At 67.5% G+C, this 14,855-nt stretch overlaps 2 protein-coding genes across 2 annotated transcripts in view; both read left to right on the top strand.

The window, feature by feature from the left end:
- HTT (huntingtin) overlaps positions 1–14,855 on the top strand; it is a 358,005-nt gene that overhangs the window by 314,160 nt on the left and 28,990 nt on the right. The gene's annotated exons all lie outside the window — the stretch shown is intronic.
- Positions 3,711–7,058, top strand: HMX1 (H6 family homeobox 1). Its single transcript, XM_058670329.1, has 2 exons — positions 3,711–4,140; positions 6,088–7,058. Exons 1-2 carry the CDS (start codon positions 3,744–3,746, stop codon positions 6,744–6,746), a joined length of 1,056 nt encoding a protein of 351 aa, XP_058526312.1. The 5' UTR covers positions 3,711–3,743; the 3' UTR covers positions 6,747–7,058.

Genomic DNA, 14,855 nt, shown 5'->3' with positions numbered 1-14,855 from the left:
ATTCCTGGTGGGCAGCTGTGGGTTCCAGAAACTTCTCTAGGGCTCTGGGGGGGCGGGATTAGGGGTGATGTCCTTGTTTTCCTCTCCTGCTGTAACCCCGCACAGGCTGACACTCCTGCGAGGTGCCATGCTCGGCGCTCCTTAGCGGGGTCGGGACGGTGCGGGCGAGAGGAGACGTGCAGAGAAGCCAGCCCGCATCCGAGCTCACTGTCCCGGGGTCCGCGGTTTCTCAGGGACGCCCCGTGGTCCGGAGAAGCCGGCGGCCTCGCGGGGTCCCAGCGCCGCCTGGGCTCCCTGCGGCGGCAGCGGAGGTCCTGGGCCAGGCGCTGGCGGTCTCCGGGTTGGGGGCGCCTCGTAGTTGGAAAGTTTTCTGCTCTAGAGTTGGTGCGGCCCTGGCGAGCGGGGAACCAAGGCTCCCCAGGCTGGATCGCCGCCCCAGCGAGGAGTGACGCCAAGCCCTGGCAGGCAGCGCAGCCCCACGCCCTGAGCGCACCTGAGGGCACCGGGCGTCTCCCGGGCTGCTGCAGTCTGGGGTTGGAGACCCTTCTCGGCGTCGTTCCGAGGGGTGGGGGGAGCGGAGCGGGGCTGAGGGGCTGAGGAGGTCAGGGTTCTCCCCACCCCTCCCGCTAGGCCACACGGGTGGGGAGGACTGGACTGTCTCCCTCCTCTCGGCTTCTTCCCAGCGCCTGCCTGCTTGCCTTCCTCGCTCCCTCCCACCCTCTTTCTCTCTTTTTAAAAAGGTTCATTTATCTTCATTGGAAAGGCAGATATACAGAGAGAAGGAGAGACAGAGAGATGCTCCCTCTGCTGCTTCACTCCCCAAGTGGCCGCGAGGGCTGGAGCTGAGCCCTGAGACGCTCCCTCAAGGGTGCAGGTCCCAAGGCTTTGGGCCGACCTCCACTGCCTTCCCAGGCCACAGGCAGGGAGCTGGATGGGAAGTGGAGCTGCCGGGATTAGAACCGGCGCCCATATGGGATCCCGGTGGGTGCAAGGTGAGGGCTTCAGCTACCAGGCTACTGCACTGGACCCCACAGCCTGAGTTTCACAAGGAAAGAGAGCAGCCCTTGCCGCTCTGCTCTGGGCCCCGGGGGCTCAAGGTGCCGTAGGTCCCTGGAGAGCTGCGGACTTGCAATGGAATGCCAGCGGTGCATTGGGCCTGGAAGATCCCTCTCTCCCTCTCTCTCCCTCTCTCCCTCTCTCCCTCTCTCCCTCTCTCCCTCTCTCCCTCTCTCTCTCTCTCTCCCTCCCTGCCACTCTGCCTCTCGAACAAACTTAAAAAGGGTGGGGGGGGGGCAGTGCAGTAGGCTAGTGGCTGAAGTCCTCGCCTTGCATATGCCAGGATCCCATATGGGCCCGGTTCTAATCCCGGCAGCTCCACTTCCCATCCAGCTCCCTGCCTGTGGCCTGGGAAAGCAGTCGAGGACGGCCCAAAGCCTTGGGACCCTACACCCGTGTGGGAGACCCGGAAGAGTTCCTGGCTTTGGATCAACTCAGTTCTGGCCATTGAGAGAGTGAACCAGTGGGGTGGAAGGTAAACTTTCCAATAAAAATAAGCCTGGCCTCTAGGGCAGCCCTCCCTCCCCCCACTCACTGGGCTGTCCTGACCCCTTCCCGCCCCCAGCGCCGCCTGGGACCACGGACTGCTGGTGCAGGTGGGCACATGTGCCTGGGTGCCACTGACCCAGAAGAATGTGCTCTGCAAGGGCCTGGTGATCTCCCAGGGTCCCGGAGCGGCTGGGGAATGGTGGTCCTCACAGCTGGGCAGCCCCAGGAAGGCGACAACTGACAGGTTCTGCGTGGAAACCCCCCAGTCCAGCCCCTAAGGTCTGCCCAGCGCCAGAGGAGGCCAAAGACGGACCCTGGCCCTGGCACCCCAGAATGTCCTGGCCACCTCTGCCTTCCCCCCAAGGCTGAGCCCCCAGGTGCCTTGGCTCCTCCTGTGCCGACCAGCTGGGCATCTCCACTCCCTCCAGGCATGTGGCAATCCAGGTGCGAAGCTGAGTACTGGGGCCTGGTCCTAACCAACTCTGCGTCTGAGCTCGCCAGTGCCCTCACAGTGGTCCTGCATGCATGGCGAGGGCATGCGCGCGGAGGGCAGCCGCCACCGCGGTGCAGGCCATGCCCTCTGCAACCCTCCCAAGGTGGGCGAGGGGAGGGAGGGAGGCGCGCTCTCTGCTCCGAGTCTGCCCTGCCTGGCCTTCCACGGCAGCCCCCACCAGGCATGAAGGGCCTCTAGCGCGCCACCCTGCGCCCCGGCATGCTCCCCTGCCGTCCTGTGAAGGGAAAGCAGGACCCTAAGGTGCACAGGAGGAAGGAAGCGAAAAGGAGCAGCGACAGGCCCCTCCCACAGCGTGGGCGCCTGTCCTGGTGGGTCCTGTCTCCGCAACCATCAAAAGCGGCCCGGCCTGGGGGCTCTGTGCCCGGAGCAAACCCCGCCCCCGAGAGCAGGACTTGGGAGATCCTGGCGCTCTGGGCATAAGTGTGGCCGCCTCCAGGCCCAGCAGCCCGCCAGGCCTGCTCCTTGGTCGCAGGGTTTTGGGGTCGTGAATCTGGAGAGTGTGCACTGGGGTCTAGCTCACAGTGACTAGCTCACAGGCGCCCTTGCAGCCGCCGATGGAGGAAGGCGAACCCAGGCCGCAGCAGAAGCGGGCAGGGCGGCAGGCAAGGCTTCAGGGGCTGCTGTGTTGCCTGGCCACAAGGCCTGTCGGACGGAGCCCCAGACCCCCGCGAGAAAGTTGTTCTGGGCCTTCTTACGCCAGTTTTTGCCTCCATCCAAAAGGGGGTTGCTCCAAGACGGACGAGGCTTGCGGGCTTGCGTGGGGCCTCCCTTCGCTGGCTCGGGTGCTGGGTCGAGTCCTCCCTCCGTCCAGGGGCCGAGAAGGCAGCGCGGGCGTGGGGCCCTGCAGCCCGGCTGTACCCGCTTGAGCAGGGGGGACACAGATGACCACTTGGAGGCTCAGGGACTCGCTCTGTGCCCGCGCCCCCGCCCTCTTCCAGGCGAAGAGGCGGAGCGCTCCGCGGGGACGGGGTCTGCCCCTCAGGGACCCTCGTAGTCTGAGTGATCGTCGGGAGAGCCCTGTGCGGTGACTCGCAGGGCCTGGCCTGGGAACCAGCATTCTCTCGCACTGCACTTGACCCCGAACGCGTACTTCCCTCCGCGCCCAACCACGCGGCGCTCGCAGCCCCCCGCGGGCCCTGGGCTGCGCACACGCCACGCGCGCGCCCGCGCTTGGTCACTCCCGCTCGCTTGGTCGCCCCCATCCCCGCGCCGGGGCAATTGCGAGCCTTGCCGGACGGTGACTGGCCAGCCCGAGCCGCCCCGCCGCCCCGCAGCCAATGCGCGGCGGCCCGGCCCAGGCCCCGCCCTCCCGGCGCGGGGCGCGATTCCCCGGCCGCCGTCCCGGGCCGCCGCGCCGCCGCCTGCGCGCTCGAGGCCGGCGGGCCGCTCCGGGCCGAGGCCGCGCTCCGGGCCGCCCCTCCCCTGTAGGCCCCTCCCCGCCCCGCCCCGAGCGAGGCCGGCCCCGGCGGCCACCCGAGCCGGGCGACGTGAAAGGCGAGCGGGCCGGCTGCGGGAGCGGCGGTGGGCGCGCACTCGCTCCCGGCGCAGCCCAGCCCGGCGCGGGGCCCGACGCCAGCGCCCGGGGCCGCGGGCACCACCCCCGACACCCCCAGCGCTCTCCCCGGCCCGCCGAGCGCCGGGATCACCGCGCCCCGGGGCGCCCGGGACCCCGAGGAGCGCCGCGATGCCGGACGAGCTGACGGAGCCCGGGCGCGCCACGCCGGCCCGCGCCTCCTCCTTCCTTATCGAGAACCTGCTGGCCGCGGAGGCCACCAAGGGCGCCGGTCGCGCAGCCCAGAGCGCCGGCGGCCGCGAGGACGAGGAGGACGACGGCGACGAGCCAGCAGACGGGGACCCCGAGCAGGCGTGCCGGCGACGGCTGCAGCGCCGCCGACAGCCGCGCGCGGGCCCCGGGCCTGGCGGGGAGGCGCGGGCCCGGGCGCTGCTCGGCCCGGGCGCCCTGGGCCTCGGCCCGCGGCCGCCCCCCGGGCCCGGGCCGCCCTACGCGCTGGGCTGCGGAGGCGCGAGCCGCTGGTACCCGCGGGCGCCCGGCGGCTACGGAGGCGGTCTGAGCCCTGACAGTGAGTGCGGGCGCGGGCCGGGGAGGGGGCGGCGGCTGCGGGGCCTGGCGTTGCCTGCACCCCGCGGCCGCCTGCTGACTTGGGGTGCAACACCCGCTTGCTGGGCCGCCCTCCTGCTTCTGCGAGGCGGGGGTTTCGGGCTCCCGGAGAGGCCCCACTCGGCGGGCCCCGAGGCCCCGAGAGCAAGCTTCCGCCTCCCCAGGTCCTGCGAGTCCGGGGAGGCGCGGGGGTGGGGGGGAGGTGGCGCTGGACAAAGGGGAGGAAGGAGAGGATGGGGCGGGGGGGGGGGCGAGGCAGGAGGGGAGAACTCGAGAGGAGAAAGAGCTGGGAAGGAAGACCCGAAAACGGAGACCCTGAGGGGAGGAAAAGGGGAGGGAGGGGCCAGGGGTCCGGGAGTCCCTGGGAGAAAGGGGCGCTGGGCAGAGGGTGCCCGTTGTGGGGGTGGCAGCCGGTCACCTGGCCTCCCTCGGGGCCCTCCAAACACCTTCTCCTGCTTTTGTTTCCCTCGGACAACTCAGGACCTGGGGTGAGGGCTCAGGGTTGGTCCACTGCCTCCCCTGGTACCCAAAACCCTTCCCACACCCCTCCAACCCGGCCTTGCCAGCCCCCAGCCCCACCATGGGGCTCGAGAGGCCGGCTTCCGCACTTGTGCCGCTGGGCTCCACTGTGACTACCTCCTTGCCCCTGAGAGACATGCCCAAAGAGCCCACATGCCCACCCCCTGGCTCATGTCAACTTGAACAGGGTGGGGGGAGGCTGGGACAGAATTAATGCTGTCCAGAGGCTGCATTGTGCCTAGGGCCCCAGCCGGGGGCGACCACCCCTGCCCTGTGCAGAACCCTGCCTCGCTTTTCGTACAATGCGGGTTGGAGACGCCTGAGCCACACAGCAACCATGTGGGGGCCTTGGGAGGGGTGTGGGCTGAGTGGGGAGGCAGGGTCTCCCGAGTGGCCTGCTCTTCTGTGGGCAGCACAGGGTGAGGGTGGGGGCGCGGCCCGTGGCAGCCAGCTCTCACCAGCCTCAGGCCGAGCGAGCGGAGTGTGCACACAAAGCCACCTCCATGGCAGCCCTGGCACAGCTGTGGCTGTGGGCATGGCCCTGCTGCTTGGAAGTCAGGCCAAGCCACACCCGGACCTCCTACCTGGTGGGGTGGGGTGTCCTCCGCGTGGCTCGGGTAGATGGGCAGAGGAGTAGGAATCCCCGTGGACAGTTTCCATCCCGGCCAGCATCCCGGGGCCCTGGCCAGCGTCCTGGGTCCCCGGCCAACCTCTGCAAGCTCATGGCACCTCCTCACACCCTCCGAGTGGAAGCCGAGTTCTGTTCTTGGAGCTGGAGCTTGGGGATCCTCTGGGGCCTCAAGACTGTGGGCCCAAGGTGTCCTGGGCACGGTGCAGAGGGCACGGGCAGCGGCGTTTGTGCCTCCTCCTTTTGGGCACGAGTGGCCACAGCAGGCTGCCTGGTAGGCAGCTGGATCTGGATCTGGGGAGCGGAAGAGAGTCCGTCAGGTGCGCCCGTTTGCTTGTCCTGGTCAGGAAGACTATTTCTCTGGAAGCGGGTTTGTTTTGCATCGGCAGCTGGCAGGGAGTAGCAGGGATCCCAGCGTCTGCGTTCTTACTGTGCGGCTTTGCCTGGGGCCTCCTGCTCCAGGGTGTTCCTCTCCTGGCCCAGGGCTTCCCCGGGTGCTGTGGCTGAAGGATGAGGTGTTCGGAAGGCCCTGCTTTGGCGGGTTCCTCTTACTTTGTTCTTTCCCTTTTCTTTTTGTTCCTCCGTGGCGGATGCATGTGTGCGCCTCGCGCGCCTTCGTGCACCTCGTCGCTCTTGGACGCAGCTCTTTGGCTCGTGTGCACGATGCTGCTCCACCGTGTGCACGATGCTGCTCCACCGCTTGCAGGGGCCCGGGGACCCGCCGCCTGGAACCAACCCTTGTGCCCCCTTTCTCCCCTGCAGCCAGCGATCGGGATTCCCCGGAGACCAGCGAGGAGCTGGGCCGGGCCGAGGGCGCCTGGCCGCGTGGGCGAGGGCCGGCCGCAGCGCAGCGCGAGGCAGTGGAGCTGGCTGTGCGGGGCCCGGTGGCCGGAGCAGAGGAGGCGGCGGAGCTGGCCGAGACCCCGGCGGCGGCGGCGGTGGGGGAGGCCCGCAGCGCAGGTGGTGGCCGCAAGAAGAAGACGCGCACGGTCTTCTCTCGCAGCCAGGTCTTCCAGCTTGAGTCCACGTTCGACCTGAAGCGCTACCTGAGCAGCGCTGAGCGCGCCGGCTTGGCTGCATCGCTGCAGCTCACCGAGACGCAGGTCAAGATCTGGTTCCAGAACCGCCGGAACAAGTGGAAGCGGCAGCTGGCCGCGGAGCTGGAGGCGGCCAGTCTGTCCCCACCAGGCGCACAGCGCCTCGTCCGAGTCCCGGTGCTGTACCACGAGAGCCCCCCGGCCGCCGCCAGCGCGGCCTCTGGGGCTCCCACCACTCTGCCCTTCTCGCTGGCGCCCGCTGCGCCCGCGCCGCCCCCGCCGCTGCTCGGCTTCTCTGGCGCTCTTGCGTACCCTCTGGCCGCCTTCCCCGCGGCGGCCGCCTCCGTGCCCTTCCTGCGGGCGCAGATGCCCGGGCTGGTGTGAGAGCCTGACGGAGGCAGTGCAATGCTGGCGGTGGGGGCCAGGGGCGCGCAGGGTAGGGACCTACGAGGGGCTGCGCCCGCGGCCTCCTGTGCACTTCCAGAATGTACCTGGCCCCGCGACGGTGCAAGGCTGAGTTCCCGCTCAGAAACGGGGAGCCTCACAGCACCAGGCACAGGGCCTAGGCCAGGCTGCCCCTGCCCTTGGGGTGCCCGGGGACCTGGCGCAGACCGGACTGGAGGGGAGCAAAGCTGGGAACAGGCTGGCCCAGGTGTTGCGGGTGCTGGCCCCATGGAGAAGCCCTGTCCGGGGACTGCGGGGACTTGGATGGTGGGACGGGGCCTGTCGCATGAGCGGTGGCTCTGAGGAGGGGCCTGACCGTAGCGCCTTCACCCGGTCCTGGGGTTTCCCTGCAAAGATCTTTTTTTTAAATGAATCTACTTATTTGCGTATGGAATAAAAAGGGACATTTTCTGGATGGTTTCATTGCTTTGTGGTCACTGGGGCAGGACCCCTTCTCCCTAGCAGGCAGCAGCGGGTGCCTCTGAGGCCTGCAGGAGCCAGGGCTTGCCTGGTGCAGGCGGGCTCTTCCACCTGATGTGCAGGCCCAGCTGGTCTTGGTGGCCAGGGAAGGGGGGATCTGTGACTCCACTGGCCTCCCTCCTGGGTAATCTTCCTTCGAGCCTGAAGCTGATCACTTGAAGTCTTCTGAGAGGGCTGGTGCTTGTGGCAGTATCAGCCCCACCGGAGGACAGTGGGCTCCCTCTGCCTCCCCTGGGGGTCCCTCATCCCCTCCCCAGTCACCGGGCCTGGGGCGAAGTCCCTGGAGAAAGCACTTTCCCTGGGTGGTGACCTCCCACTCCCTGCCGGGAACTGTCCTTCCTGGAGTCCCCTTCCCCCAGGTTGGGGGATCCCGGTCCCACAGCCCCCAGGCCACGCGCTGGGGGGGGCAGCCTTCTTGGCACCCCATGGTGGTGGTGGTGGGGAGCGAGGGGCCACCTCAAGAGGCTGAGGCCCACCCAGGGCTGTCCCCAAAAGCGTTTCTGCGTGGAGGAGGATGTGTGACCAGAGGAGGAACTTGGGGTGGGGTAGTCAGTGAGTTTCCAAGGGCAGGGCTTTTGGTCAGTCTGCGGACACCTTTCCTAGTCCTTGAAGGGCTGATCCGAGAGCCTGTCCTGGGCTGATCACCACTCTGGTTTGCTCGCTCCGTGCCCGCAGCGCGCCCTCCTTGTGCCTGCCGCACCGCCTCCGCGGGTCTCCTTGCGGGTAGCTATGCAATGCGGCCGCCCGAGGCGCGCCTTCAGTGGAGGCGGACGTGTCCGCCCCTAGCCCCGCGCAGGCAGCCCGGTCCAGCCCCGGAGTCACTTGACGAGGGTGCGGAAAGGAAGACCTGCTGAGGGCAGGGGAGGGGAGGGGGGCGACCGCTCTGTCCATCCGAGGGCAGCAAAGTCTCCGCTATTCCAATGCGGAGCGCATTAGGAGGGACAGCGGAGAGAGAGGCCGTTCTGGGAGACTCAGGGAGGCTGGAGCGCCTGTGACTGAAAGTGGTGATGGAGGGAATGGATTCTGCACCGGGCTGGCAGGGCGCAGGGGCCCAAGTCGGCTCTCCACTCTGATTATGCGCCCTGCCCTGGTGTCTCGAGGGGTCGCGCCATGTAGCCCACCCTCGCTCTGGCGGGCGCCGGGAGCTCCAGTGGCATCGATCGCGGGCGTACCTCGGACGCGCTGGCTCCAGCGTGGACGCGGGAGGAACAGCCAGCCTTGTCTCCACCAGCCAGCCCTTTCCCTTCTGCCTGCCGCAGCTCGCAGCTCGACGAGTTCGAGTTCAGCCTGCCCGGACTGCGGACTGGACTGCGAAAGGCTTTCTGGTCACAGAGCCAGCCCCTTGAGCCTGGGATGGGGGGGTCCTGCTGAGCCACTGACCTGGGGGCGCCCCTTCTTCCTCTGGCCTCAATTTCCCCACCACAAGCCCAAGGCCACAGGTGCTGCTTTCTGTGGCTTGGGGCAGACCCCCAGGAACCCCCAGAGCAGCCACCCCTCTGGGCCCTCCAGGCTTCCAGTGTGGTGTGGAATAGCACCAACTCACTGCCTGGCCTCACTTGGAACTGTTATGCCGGTGTGTGCCCACAACCATGGCCTCTCTGTGGGGAGGGTAACCCTGCAGACCCTCAAGTGCAGGGGCCATGGAGGGAGGATGGGGTGGGGGTCGCAGAGCCGGGCTTGGGCTGGGGAACCTAGCAGCAGCAGGTGAGCAGGCAGAGGAGTAGGAGCCAGAGTGACCAGATGGGGGAGGGGGACTCTCCCAAGTCAGTGTCCCTTGTGGGAGTGAGAGCCAGAGGCTGGAAGAGGGGAGGGGTACTGACACTGTGGTGTCCCCAAAGTTCCAGCACGTTCACCAACTCGGCTCTCAGAGCAGATTCCAGGGTGTGAGGCTCCACGGTGTGCCCACCGAGCTGAGCTTGCCTGCCCAGGGTGGGGGCTGCTGGGAAGAGAAACCTCCCCCAGCTTCCCAGGGCTGGCCTGGGAGGAAAGGGTAGCCCTCCCACCCAGGTGGGCTGCAGAGGTCAGGGCCTGAGCTCTGAGTCGGGCATTTAGGGTACACAGGAGAGAGGGGTGCAGACAGCTGAGGCCTCAGTGACCCAGGCCCAGGCCCCAGCTCCTGCAGCTGCTGGCTCCACGCGTGTGTGTGGGGAGGTGCTTCTGAGTTGGGGTGGACAACTGCCTTCAGCTCACTACCCCTCAGGGCGTTGTTTGCACAGTCCATGGAGAACCCAGCTGGGGTAGTGCCTCTTGCCACCAGGGTTGCCTGCCGCTCTGAGCCCTGTCTTCTGTTTGTAAACTTTGTTTTAAAATGTTAAAAGGCTCGGAGAAGCGCCAGGTGGTTATGTTGGGTGTGAATTTATTTGCCGCTACATACAGGTTGGCTCTTTTTGCTCCAAATTGCACCCGCTCTCTTTTTTCCCTTTTAACTTTGTTTAACCAAAATGTGAGCTTCAAAACCCACTAATTCAGTTCCTGGAGAACCGCGTGTTTCATCTCCATGTAGCTACCTCACACAGCCCCATCTCCCACTCATTGTTCCTTTCTGGAGCAATGCCCCGGCCAGGGAGGCCTCTGACACGTGGGGGTGCCGGAGAGGTTGCGGGGTGCGCAGAGGCCCCAACCCAGAGCCGCCAGCCCCACTTCCCTAGGCGCTGCAGTGGGGAGGTTGCCCTGCCGCAAGCCCCTTCCCTCTTGGAGCCGCCGCCGCTTCTCTTCAGGGTCTCTGTGCTCTGTCCGGCTCTGCCCGCGCATCTCTCTGCTCCCTCCACCCACGGCCCCCGTCCGCCCTCGCCCAGGCGGTGCACAAGGCCAGGACCCCTTTAAGTCTTTGAGAGGAGGCTTCTGGTACAGCGTGACCTCCGGGACGCCGCTCCCTCCCGGCACTGGGGGCTGTGGAGCTGGGCGCTACCTCCACCCCTCCCCATCTGTGCTTCCTTCCCAGCAGGTTGCTGGCAGGCAGAGGTGCTGGGCCCGCGGGGCTGCCACGCGGGAAGGAGCGCAGCCAGGGACCCCTCCCCGGCCGCCAGGCGTCTGCGCTCGCGGCCGACCCCCCGCCACGGCCCGCCTCTCCCGCAGCCCTCCCGGCCCGGCGCCCCGGCCCCCTCCCCGCCTCCCGGGCGGCTCACCTGGCGTCCCTCCGGCGTCTGCGAGTCTGGCTCGGCCCGCGGGCCCCGCCCCTCGGTTCCTACCTCGCCCCAGCCCGCTCCCCTCCCCGACCTGTCTTCTAGCCCCTGGGGTTCGCAGATCCCGACAGTCTCGGCGTGGAGCTCGGGCTGGGGCCGGGATCAACCAGGCGCCTGACCCTGCCAGGGTCCCGGAAGGCTTTTGGGAAGAGAAGGATGAACTTTAGGGCTGCGGAGCGTCGGGGGGGGGGGTTCGGCGGCACGCAGATGGAGAGGGAGGGCAGCCTGTCCTCGTACGTGCCGGCCCCGAGTGGGGTGGGGAGTAGGGCGTGCAGTAAGCGAGTGGGGTGGGTGAACAAGGCGCGGCCTGGGCCCTCGGGGCGGCCGTTCTCCTTGGGCGGGTGGACTCAGGGTTGAGTTTTCTCTGCGCTCTGTCCTTTTCCCCCTCTGCGTGTCCATCCGCGGAGCGAAGGTGACGCGGCCTCGGCTGTGCGTGCCTCTGCGAGGAGCTGGGACGCCGGCGGGGCGCACAGCTCGCGGGCCCAGGCGTCTGCGTTTCTGCGTGGGGCTTGGCTGCCTCAGTCCTCGGTGGCGATGCTGCGGGTTCCCTTTCGAAGCAGGAGCGCCAGCTCGAGCACGCGTACTGTGCCCGCCTACGGGCCTTGCAGCGTCCGTAACTCCCGCCTGCCTCTGCCTCGCCAGGGCCCAGGAGCCCATCCACCCCGCATCAGAATCCTGGGCCTTGTCCCCTGAGGGAACACAGCGCCCACGCGCCCGGGCCCCTGCGCTCCCTCCGCGGCTCCACCGCACGTCTCCCACGCGAGCTGGGCTTCCAGAGGTGGACTTTGGCTGAGGTCTTCGGGCCTCGCTGATGCACCTGCTCTGGGATCGGGAATAGTCCTGATGCTCCAGCCGGCTGAAAGGGGCTTGGCCTGCGGGGTCTGCACAGGCCAAGAGGTAATTGAGAACCCCAGCTTTCCCGGAAGGGAACGGGGCCAAGGGCTGAGACTGCGCCACCTCCAGAGTGTGGACAGGAGGTGTGGGCTCCAGCTTCAGCTCTTCACCCTCCTAGGGCTCTATTTCCTGCTGGGTCTCAGGCTGCACCTCAGGGTCCTACCCCACGGGGTCTTCCTCCGAATGTTCCTATTCCTGCCCCCACAACTGGGGCTGCAGGATTGAGGAGGTGCGGGTAAAACCATTTTGACAGTGCTTTGGGGGTGACAATTGTTTATGTACACGGGGACCCTTCAAGATGTTGGCCTGTGGCTCCTTACGCAGTGGGGTGGTCCTTTCCGGAGGTGAGGACGGCATGAGACTCAAGCTCCCCGCCCCGCGCAGCAGGACCTGCGGGAGCGCAGTGTGCCTCGCCAACCCTGCCTCTCTGCTCCAAGGCAAAGTGAAGCCAAGGCCACAGCAGGGGCTGGAGCCTCAGAGACCAGGGTCGCCTGAGTGGCCAGGAGGGACTGGGGTGGGGCAGCCCTAGGCTCCGGGGCTTGGCCTTCACTAGAGCCTCGGAGAGCTCTGGTGCCCCGAGACCTTTGTGTCTGGTTTCTCTGGCAGGGTCCGGTGGATGGGCGCGCCCCGGGCTCTACCAGGGGGCTCTACCAGGGGGCTTTACCAGGCGACTTTGGCCTTCCTCCCTGGCTCAGTGTCGCGAGTCCAACCCCGGGCTGGTGTGTGAGTTGGTGTCTGTGTTCGGACTGCCTGCCGCTAAGAGGGAAATCGGGGTCTGCGAAGCCGGCGCGCAAGCCGAAGCTTTCTTGAACCCGCGCCTGGGAATGCGGGGCGGGGGCGGTCTCGCTCAGGAGGATCTTCCTCTGGGGGGGGGGGTCCAGGAGAGCCCCCTCCTTGAGGCCTGCGCCGTCTTCCCGCTTCTCGGCTCTGGGCGCTGGCTTCTCAGCGCGCCTCCGCTTGCTCGCTCTTCCGGAGCGGCCCGGGCCTCGGGGAACCGCACTCGGCACATCCGGGCCTGCGCCACGCGCTTCCAGTTTGTTTCTCAAATCACGAAAATCTATTTCCCCCAAATGGGCTGCGGGCTGGGGGCGGCCGGGCTGGCGGCCCCCGGGGCACCGCATTGATCCCGCGTCATACAGCAAAGCGCATTAGCCCTAATGGTCGAGCTGATGATTCAACTCCGTTTTCGTTAAAAGCCGCCCCTCGGCCCTCACCCCGCCTCTGGCGGCCACGCCGGCCCCTCCGCGGCTCGCCAGCCGCCCGGCGCTCTCGGGACCCTGAGGCCGCTGGCGCTGGGGCCTGGGCGGTCTCCCCTCCTACAGGGGTCGGACTGCAGCCCGATCCCCTCCCGACCCGGAGCGGGACAGAAGCTGGGAGACCGCAGAGCGCTCGCCGAAGGGCCCCCGCCGGAGCAGCCCGGGCTGCGGGCGGAGAGGCCGAGGCCGGGTCGGACTCCAGGTCCGCGGCCACTTGGCTGGCGCAGCTCCGGAGGCCCCGCCGGCGGCGAAAACCGCGGAGGTTTCTTCCATCTAGGGACTAGGAGGGAAAATATCCCCAAACCTAAACCCGGACGCCGGCCCGGACGGGCCTGCATGGACAGCAGGGCCCCCTGCACTCTGCGCACGGCCCAAGGGACCAGGCAAGGACGCGCCGGGATTCCTCGGCCCGGGGCAGCGTCCTCCCACCGGCCAGGCATCACACTTGCGCGAGGGGGCGCGGGGCCGCGAGCCCTTTTTGCTTCTTAAACCGAGGACAGTTTCCAAGGAGACCCCAGAAGATCCGTTGAGGACGCCAGAGGCAGCGCCCTGTTCCGGCTCCACGCGAGTTGCTCAACCCCGGGACCTGGCGCGGAGGAAGCCGCTTCCGGGCGCCCCACAACTTGTACACTCCCAGAGCGACACGGCGCTTGCTTGATCTTGTTTTCCCTCTGGAGAAATCTCCCCGCTGGCTGCCGCGGTGCCCCTGTCCGTCTGTCCTGCGCTGTGCCAAAAGGGGGCCCGAAGCCGCGTGGCTCCCGCGGAGGGGTGGGTGGCGAGCTGCGCTCAGATTCCCTTCCTGAGGCCCTGCTGTCCGGGTGTTGGCCTGGGGCCCTCCAGCCAGTCAGCTGTCCCGCATTCCCGCATTCCCCTGCCAGCCCTGGGCAACCCGGCCTCCCCGCACTTGTGCCCACTCCACTCCAGTCCACCTGCCCTCCCCTGCCCCCGCACAGCTGGAAGCAGGAAGTGGGGGTGGGCTCTCTCCCCAGCTGCGACTCAGATCCCTGCGGGGCGCCAGCAGCTGGAGAGGGGAAGGAGGCGGTGGACGGCCTTCTGAGGGAGGAATCCAGTGAAGGCGTCTGGCTTGTGGGGGCCAGGTATCCCCCACTGCGCAGGTGCCCAATTGCTGGGGAGCAGGGCTAGCACTGGCCTTGTTTTGGTAACTTCCTCGTTCCCATTTCTCCCTGGGAGCTTCGTTTCTGGGCAGGTTGTGGCAGCACAGCCAGGGGCCTGCTGGGGGTGCCTGGTTGGTTGTGGGGCCTGCGTGTTGTCCTAGGCGCCAGGCTCTGCAGAGAGAGCACCAGCAAGCAGTCGGGAGAGCTGAGCCAGCTGCTTAGGAAGGTTGCCTGTGCGTGCAGGGTGCTGGCAAGCACCAGGGTGCGGCTGACCCCCCTCTCACTGCCAGGCCAGCCACCACTCCCGCTCTGAGTGGTCACAGCACCGTTCTGGCCTGTGGGTGTGGGGGAGTGGTGGTGGCAGGGGGAGGGGCATCGGCAGAGAGCTCCCAGCTGCCCTTCAGGCCACTTCCCTGCGGAAGGCAGACCCCACCACCTTTCCCAGTTGACCTTATAGTCGGCCTGGTCCCTACCCGTGAGCAAGCTGGAGGACCCTGGGGGCCTGTGCTGCTCCTGGCCTCCAGGTCCGCCTTTCCCGTGGTGCAAGCCACCACATCTTGGTTTCCTGATCAGCTTGTGCTCCGAGCAAGAACCACATCCAAGTGCATCCGCATGCATCAGGCCTGGAGGTGGGCAGCCCGTGGCTGGGGCAGGCCCAGAAACAAGACCTGTGCTTGCCTCCCAGCCCCAGAGTGGCTGCAGCAGGACAGCCCTCATGCGTCTGTTCTGTTTGGGGCCAAGGAACAGGGCCTTGGTCAGCTGCTGGAGACGGCACAGAGGTCTCAGTCTTTTCTGTGATCTTCCGTCTTCAGGGCCAGGGTGGGGGCCGGAGGGTGCAGCTTGCAGACTGGCCTGGACAAGGGTTCCCGACCTAAGGCTGCCTCTTCTAGTTGCGAGGCCAGCCCGGCTGTACCACAAGTGGCCGCTCAGAGCTTGAGTCCAAGGTGCGTGGAACTCGCCACAGATGGAGACCGTGGGAGTCCCCAGTGTGCCAGGGGGCAGCACCTGTTTTCCGGGAGCTCCCCACCTACCAGCTGGCTTCCTGGGGCTGCTCCTGGGAGAGCTGTCCTATGCCCGACCCCTGTTGGGACTGAGCCCCTACCTGGCCTCTGGGGCCAGGGG

Source organism: Ochotona princeps, chromosome 11 (genome assembly GCF_030435755.1).
Source record: "Ochotona princeps isolate mOchPri1 chromosome 11, mOchPri1.hap1, whole genome shotgun sequence".
Taxonomy (NCBI): Eukaryota; Metazoa; Chordata; class Mammalia; order Lagomorpha; family Ochotonidae; genus Ochotona; species Ochotona princeps.
Note: the sequence above shows the minus strand (reverse complement) of the source record. Positions and strands in the feature narration are given on the sequence as shown.